Source organism: Triticum dicoccoides, chromosome 5B, assembly GCF_002162155.2.
Source record: "Triticum dicoccoides isolate Atlit2015 ecotype Zavitan chromosome 5B, WEW_v2.0, whole genome shotgun sequence".
Classification (NCBI taxonomy): Eukaryota; Viridiplantae; Streptophyta; class Magnoliopsida; order Poales; family Poaceae; genus Triticum; species Triticum dicoccoides.
The window spans coordinates 583,023,514-583,031,120 of NC_041389.1; the positions used below are offsets into that span (position 1 = coordinate 583,023,514).

The 7,607-nt window shown below is 49.3% G+C and overlaps 2 protein-coding genes across 2 annotated transcripts; one reads left to right on the forward strand and one right to left on the reverse strand.

Annotated features, from left to right (window-relative positions):
* The first annotated feature begins 275 nt into the window (after window positions 1-275).
* Window positions 276-3,282, forward strand: LOC119311777 (general transcription factor 3C polypeptide 3-like). The gene has a single exon (XM_037587478.1). It carries the CDS (start codon window positions 411-413, stop codon window positions 3,132-3,134), a length of 2,724 nt encoding a protein of 907 aa, XP_037443375.1. The 5' UTR covers window positions 276-410; the 3' UTR covers window positions 3,135-3,282.
* Window positions 3,283-3,455: 173 nt separating this feature from the next.
* On the reverse strand, window positions 3,456-6,070 carry LOC119311778 (stem-specific protein TSJT1-like). The gene is made up of 4 exons (XM_037587479.1): window positions 5,741-6,070; window positions 4,219-4,459; window positions 4,009-4,129; window positions 3,456-3,895 (listed from the first exon to the last, which is right to left on the reverse strand). Exons 1-4 carry the CDS (start codon window positions 5,956-5,958, stop codon window positions 3,708-3,710), a joined length of 768 nt encoding a protein of 255 aa, XP_037443376.1. The 5' UTR covers window positions 5,959-6,070; the 3' UTR covers window positions 3,456-3,707.
* Between the last annotated feature and the right edge of the window lie 1,537 nt (window positions 6,071-7,607).

Below are 7,607 nucleotides of genomic sequence, written 5' to 3' on the forward strand. Positions count from 1 at the left end.
ACGGGGGAGGGGGGGGGAGAGAGAGAGAGGGAGAGCGGGGGTGGGAATTGTATAAGTTAAGCTATCCTAAAGCTGAGATTTGGACCGGGTTCTGATTAGTTTCTGTCTCGAGGGGTAAAATGGAAAGGCGGCCACGCGGTCACCCCGCGCTCTCCGGGAAGACGAAGCCGGTGCGGCTCGGACGGGGTCGCGGTCAGGCTCGGGCGCGGTCGCGGTCCCGGTCGGGTCGGACCCGAGCCTGTGCGTTCAAGGGCTCAAGGCCCACTTTGAAAGAGGCCCACTCACCGTCCCAGATTTTTGGCTGATCCACATCGCTCTAGGCTCCGGCTCTCGCCGCCGGCCTCCCCTACTCCACTTCCCGCCGGCAGGAGCGACTCCTTCTGCCGCTTTCCTCGGCCCGTGCTTCGGCGATGCCGGCGACGGAGGAGGAAGGCGCGGCGGCGGAGGCGGTGGCGGAGGAGGAGGCGTACGAGCAGGAGGACGGGGACGGGGAGGAGTACGACGAGGATGAGGAGGAGGGGTACGAGTTCGGCGACGCGGCGGACGCGGCGCAGTGCGTGGAGATGGCGGAGCGGGGGCCCGGCGGCGCCGTGGCCACCGTCAGCATCCGGGACTTCGAGGCCCTGGCGGCGCTGTCGCGCAAGCGGAAGGCCCTCCCCGCCGAGGAGCCGCCGCAAGGGGACGAGGCCTCGAAGCGGAGGAGGCAGCAGGGCGAGCTCTCCGAGGCGGAGTCGGCGAACCTCTTCGACCAGCTGATGGAGGGGTTCGGCCTCCGGCGGAAGAAGCGGCGGCGGTCCAAGGACGGCAAGAGGAAGGGGCGGGCGAGAGGGCGGAGGAGCCGGTGCAGCCCCGAGGTCATCAAGAAGCTGGGCGACGCCACCCTGCTCTTCACCGAGAACAGGTTCAAGGAGGCCATCCCCATCCTGCACGAGATCGTCCGGATCGCGCCCAACCTGCCCAACTCGTACAACCTGCTCGGCAGCATCTACAAGGAGAATGGCGAGATCGACAAGGCCATCAACTTCGTGATGCTGGCCGCCTACGTCTCGCCCAAGGACGTGTCGCTGTGGAAGAAGCTCATCGACCTGGCTCTGAAGAAGGAAGACGCTGCTCTGGCAAGGCACTGTGTTATCAAGGCAATGAGGGCTGATCCGGAGGATGTGGGGCTCAAGTTTGATTGCGCGAACATATATCGCACCCTCGGTGACTGCCACAAGGCCGCGGAGATATACGAGCAGATTGTCGGGATTCATCCCTCCAACACCGTCGCCCGTAGAGCGGCGGCGCAGATGTACAGAGACTCTGGTCAAATTGATAAGGCTATTGATTTGTTGGAGGATTTTATCAATGCTCAAACTTCAAACATCGACTGGGGTCTTCTTGATTTACTGATATCCCTTCGTCTGAGAAATGATGCCCATGGTGAAGCTCTTAGGCAGATCAAGAAGGCACAACTGGTGTTGGGATCCGGACACAAATTACCAGTACGGTTGCAAGCAAAAGCAGTAATCTGCCATGCTTATCTTGGAGATCTGAAACATGCTGAGGTGTTCCTTCAGAGTGTGCATCTGGGGCGTTCAAAAGAGAATGCTGATATGGTTAAGGAGGTCGCTAGCACTCTTCAAAGTTTGGGGCAGTATGAGTATGCACTAAAATTTTACTCCATGATGGAAGACGTTGCTGTTCATAATGATGGTGGCTCGTATGTGGAAGCTGCTCGATGCTACATGGTCATGGGGGACAAAGGAAAAGCTATTCCTTACCTCTATAAAGCTTTAGAAGGGATGGAGGACAATGTCGATGTACGGATAACCTTATCTTCTCTTCTAGTCGATGAGAATAAGAGTGATGAGGCTATCAAACTGCTTTCTCCTCCTGAGAATACAGAGTTGCAGTCCGCTGATATCCCAGATCATCAGAAACCTTGGTGGCTTGATGGGGAAGTAAGAATGCAGCTTGCCAAACTTTATTACAACAAAGGCATGATGGAGAAATTTGTGGAAACCATTTTTCTTCCCATTCTCGAGACACTGGATATCGAGTATGCTAATAGAAAGGTCAAGATGAATAGAAAGCTTACAAATGATGTTCTGCAGGAAAGAACTAAAGTGCTGGGGGAAGCACGTCAAGACAGCGTATTTCAAGGATGCAGGCCTATAGCATCGACTGCAGAGTTAGTCAAGGCAAACAGAGCAAGGAAATTGCTAGAAAAAAGGGCAGCAGAGTCAAATGAAGACACAATAAGAGATGATACACGTAGAGCAAAGCAGAAACCTCCTCTTCCTGGTCTGCTGACAAATGTGGAGAACCATCAGCTTGTGTTAGATCTCTGTCGAACGCTGGCTCTGCTTCAGCGATACTTTGAGGCGCTGCAAATTATCAATCATGCTCTTAGACTTGGAAATGATCCCCTCTCTGATGACATCAAGGAGGAACTACGGTCCTTGGGCGCTGAAATAGCATACAGAGCTCCAGATCCCAGCCCTGGCTTTGATTATGTCCGTTATGTAGTTCACAAGCACCCGCAATCCATCTCCGCATGGAACTCCTACTACAAGGTGACATCAAGAACAGAAGAGAAAGGTCATTTTAAGTTTCTTCTTCGGGCAAGAAGGGATCCCAAGTGTGTGCCTCCTAAAATCATATCTGGGCATCGGTTTACTGCTATCAGTCAACACCAGTCCGCTGTTCGGGATTATCTGGAGGCGTACAAGCTGGACCCGGAGAATCCTCTAATCAATCTCTGCGTTGGTTCGTCCTTGATCAACCTCTCCCTGGGCTTCAGGCTTCAGAACAAGAACCAGTGCATCGTCCAGGCATTCGCGTTCCTCTACAAGTGCCTGCGCATCGGCAGCAACAGGCAGGAGGCCCTGTACAACATCGCCCGGGCGTACCACCATGTCGGCCTCAAAACCCTGGCGGTCATCTACTACGAGAAGGTTTTAGCCATGGAGGTGGAAGATCACCCCATACCCAAGCTTCCATTCGAGGAGGATTTACAGGAGCACCAGGATTTCAGGCCTGGCTACTGCGATCTCCGAAGAGAGGCTGCGTTCAATCTGCATCTGATCTACAAGGAAAGCGGAGCAACTGATCTGGCGAGGAGGATCCTCAAGACCTACTGTTCTATTTAGGAATTGGTTGTTTATCTATACTATATACAAGTACTTGGCCCTGTCTATGTGGTTGCTGCTGCTCAGCATTTCCATATAATCGTGAAGGCAGGCGATTTTTCATAGTGGAGTCCAAAAGAGATTCTAGACTTTGAAATGGTTCTCCTCCCAGGTTTTGTCACACTGGTTTCGGAATGATAATATGTCTGTTTCTTCCAATTTGATCATGAAACAAAATGGATGCAAATCATTTACTGTACAACATAAAGTACATGAAAAGAACTGCCTAAAACAAAAACACTAGCTGCAAGCTAGTAACATGATACAAAAGACAAAACAAACTAAGCCTTCACTGAACTTTATTTATCGAGACATATATAGGGTGGCTGATAAACCTCTACCACCAGGTGGTGGCATCAGAGTTTGTTCGAGTATCGGTAAACTTACAGCAGTATCATTACCCATCAGACAGTACATTTATTGAAACAGCATTGTCTAGAGCGTCGTAAACTGCTCAAAAATAAAATGCAGATGCAGTGCGGTGTCTCAGCGATTCAGTGTCAAGATTGGCAGTTTACAACAAGGGTCATCAAGCTAGTAGTGGTTAGACCAATCAGCAGCACTACCGACGCGAGGGATCCCCGAGTCCTTCTTGGCCTCGCTGTCGACCTTGAAGGTGGAGCCGCACATCTGGCCCTGGCTGTCCACACGTGGCACGGCCTTCAGCTCGTTCAGCGGGTGCTCGAAGCTCTGCAGCCCTCCAGATGTGGTGTAGAAGCAGCCTGATGATCAACGAAAATGTAGTGTCAAGATGATGAGTACCTCACCCGAATTATAGGGATACAAACAAAGATGACATGTGTGAACTGTGGCAACGCTGCTCTTTGTGGTGTACCTTTGGGGAATGGCGCAAATGAGTTTCCACAGCCTGCCTTGAGAAGCTCATTGTCGTCAGAGAACACAAGGTGGTCTTCAGAGTCGACGCCCCAGAAGAAGGGGATACTGCCATCAGCATCCTGTTCAAGAAAAGCGGTTGCAACTCAAAACCATATTCAACTACAGGTTAAGAATTTACATCCTTTCAGAAGAGAGATGATCTACTCACAGCAGCGACGAAGGTGGATTTCGACACGGTGTCGTACAGGATGAAAGCGAACCTTCCACTGAGATCTCTCACGACCTGGCTGGCTGGGAGCGGGCCCCTGTCCCGGAGGGTTCTGTAGGCCTCAATCAGGATGGTAACCTCATTTGCTGTCTTGCTCAGACCATAGTGTTGCTTCAGGTTGCCAATGTTCTCAACATGCCCTTGGAACAGGCAAAATATGTCGTTCACAGAACCAAACATCCTGGATACGAGCGCAAAGACAAAAACCGGAGTCAGGTTAACATATTTCAAGTAATCAGATAGGAAAATAATTCTCAGGAGCACTAGTCGGTTAGAAAAAAAAATCCACGTTACTGCTATCTGTTGGAATTACCACATGCCTAAATAGACACACTATCATGTGAAACATTTTCTTCAAAAGCAACAAAACGATGTTACTTGAGTCACATCAATGTTCATTATGCTATTCAAGTTGGCAGCCCAATACTCCTAATAGGTTTGACAAGTATGTTGTCAGCAAACATGATCTTTAAGTAAAAATTTATCGCAAAAAAGAATAAGTAAAAGTTGCTTCCTATCGAAAGAAAAATTGATCTTCACTTGTGACTTTTTTTTTTGCTATCATCTTCACTTATGAGTTAGTTTATAATGGGGGGCAGCTCCCGAGTGGTATGCGCGTTCGTTGCACATGACATGTTGCTATCGAATAAAAAAGAGCAATAGTCACCACCATCACCGGTGGGCTGGCTGACAAGGAACAATTGATTAATTAACGAGTATCAAGGTAAGATGGACATGTGCATTGTATCAGAAACTTCAATGTTACTTCCCTTCTTCATGACGAATCTTTGGACACGGACGCAAAACATAGTGTAGGGAAAAAATATGGCATATTATATATCTATACATAAAGGGTTCAGGCAAGACTCCAGCTCCTCACATCACGAGATTTGTTTGAATCTCTTCACGCTGGATCAAAATCATCGGTGTTGGATAACATGATTGGACCCAGGATACCAGTGTGAAGTTTCAACTTTGAACAGCAGGAATCAAGACAAGAAAATCAGTCTCAACAGCTCAAATGGTAAGCTGGATCTTGACTGTTTAAACGCTAATGGTAATGGTAATATGGACAGGATCTGAACATACTCGTCATAATGGTGATGTCACATAACTTATGTTGCAGATCTGATGGAGAGTCTGGCCTAGAATTCACGCTGCGGAGCCCCCCAACTATAGACCAGAAATCGCCGGAAAGCTCCACCAAAACCAGCACGGCACTGAAAGCTACGTCTCTAGCTGGGCTGGCCCGGAGAAACCAGACGAGAAAGGGAGATCTCCGCAGGCTCCAAACGGGAACCTCCAACAAAGTCCCGGCGAAGCGATCGCGTCGCCGGATCAAGCGCCGTGAAGGCGTGAACACGGCGCAGCTTTCGCGTCACCCGACAGCACTGCAAGCGCCGGCTTACTCGTAGTATTGTACAGTATTATTGAGCAAGGCTGGCGGATAACGGAGCCGTACCTGGGGACGAGGGGGTTCTTGTTGGCCGAGGAGTAGGCGAGGGCGCCGGCGGCGCCGAGGCTGACGGTGACCGCGGCGTCGTTGGCGTCGGCGAAGCCCTTCATGAGCGCGGCCGCGCCTCCGCCCCCTCCTGCCGCCGTACCCCCTCCCCCGGCCGCCGGCGGGCTGCGGAGGCCCTCCGGGCACTTGGCCACCGTCTGGTCGAACACGGCCAGCATCTCGGCGCGGCGGTGGTGGTCACCTCTCCGATCTCTCTCCCCTCTCTCCTCTCTTTCCGTGTGCTGTCCCCGTCTGCTTTGTCTGCGTGCTGCGGTGTGATCTCTCGGCGACGCTGAATGGCCACCGCAAGTCAACAGATATAGGGGGCTCGGTTTCCCGTTTTGCCCCTTGGTCGGTCGGTTGGTGGGAGATTCCCAGGGCTTTTCTTGTGGCCGCCAATGGTTTTCTGTATCCTGCTGTTGGTCTCTACTACGTGGATCGTAAATAAACCGTAGAAAATCCAGGAAAAATCGCAGAGAATGCAAAAATGTGGGCCGTTTATTATCTGTAGATTATCTGGTTGTATCCGAGGGTAGTTTGGTAACTTGGGTAAATAATAACCGGTCCTAGTCCCAGAGGTCTTATCCCTTTTTTTTCTGGTTGATTGATTTTTTTTAACATAGAAAGGCGCACAAAGCGCCAACCAATACATTCAGCTCAGTAACATCTTACAGCGTGAATTACATAGCCCTGGAAATTGAAATTAGACAGGAGAGAAACAACAGGGCATATCATGTTTGTATGAGCTGAAGCAAAACAACTAGTGTCAGGTTCTGGTAAACTTCTAAGAACCTGATGAGCCACATTATGAGAAATACCATTGATCTCTCTTGATATGTGATACACCTGTGCTTGGAGATCATTTGTAAAGGAGAAAAATTCAGCTAGAGAAGTTCTGATGGTCCAAGGGGTGGAATCTGCCAATACACTTCTTGCCGCCGCTGCTTTTGCCAAAGAGAGGTAATCAGTAAGAAAAGTAGGCCTAGAGATCTGAAGTCTACGGGCGACTTGAGCTGCAAAAAGCAAAGCAAGAGCTTCTGCTTGAAGTGGCGAGCTGGTGTTCTGGGTAGAAGCTTGAATTTGCACATTCACTTTCGCTTGGTCCTGAGAAAAACTGAGAAACACTCCTACTCCTGTAGCTGTTGTGCCATGTGGTAATCCCGGAACCTTTGCACATTTAAAAGCAGCATCAGAATAAATTTTTGCTCCAGATATAAGAAGATCAGATTTGAGAGTGTGCCCTTGAGCAGGAATAACACAACTATTTCCTTGCTGATGAACTTGATCAATAGCTTGTCCCTGATTAGAAGAAATTGACACAGTCATATATTAGTCAGACAAAACTTTTGCAGCAGTGTGAACATGATGAGGTTGAGAATTGCGTCTGTCAAAAAGCTTATCATTTCTGGCTTTCCATATGCACCACATAAAATTTAGTATGTTAGATATAGATGCATGAGGATGATTCATATTTAGTAAACTGAGAATAATACTGTGCATAGAGAAATGATTTTGAATCAAGCCATCAGATCTAATATACCAAGGGTGGCCAAACCAGGCTGCTCTAGCAAAATCGCAAAAAAAAGAGATGCATTTCATTTTCATCCTCACCACACCTGCAACATGATTTAGAAATGTGAATTGAAAAGCGGCCCGCTCGCAAACCTGTAGGAAGAGCTTTTCGAAGAAGTCTCCATGCGAAAGTTTGGACACGGGGTGCAATCAACTTTTGCTTCCAAACCTGAGTGAGAAGATTTTTAACCTGCAAAGATAGTTGAGAGGGAGTATTCCTGGGAATGCTTTGAATATCCTGCAAGCACAATTTATA

Bases quoted from the DNA above. Each gene is read 5' to 3' on its own strand.
- LOC119311778 (XM_037587479.1), bottom strand. From the start codon at position 5,958: ATGCTGGCCGTGTTCGACCAGACGGTGGCCAAGTGCCCGGAGGGCCTC. The intron at 4,460-5,740 runs GTACGGCTCCGT...GCTCGTATCCAG, and splicing joins AAGAACCCCCTCGTCCCCAG to GATGTTTGGTTCTGTGAACG. The intron at 3,896-4,008 runs GTACACCACAAA...GTTGATCATCAG, and splicing joins ATTTGCGCCATTCCCCAAAG to GCTGCTTCTACACCACATCT.
- LOC119311777 (XM_037587478.1), top strand. From the start codon at position 411: ATGCCGGCGACGGAGGAGGAAGGCGCGGCGGCGGAGGCGGTGGCGGAG.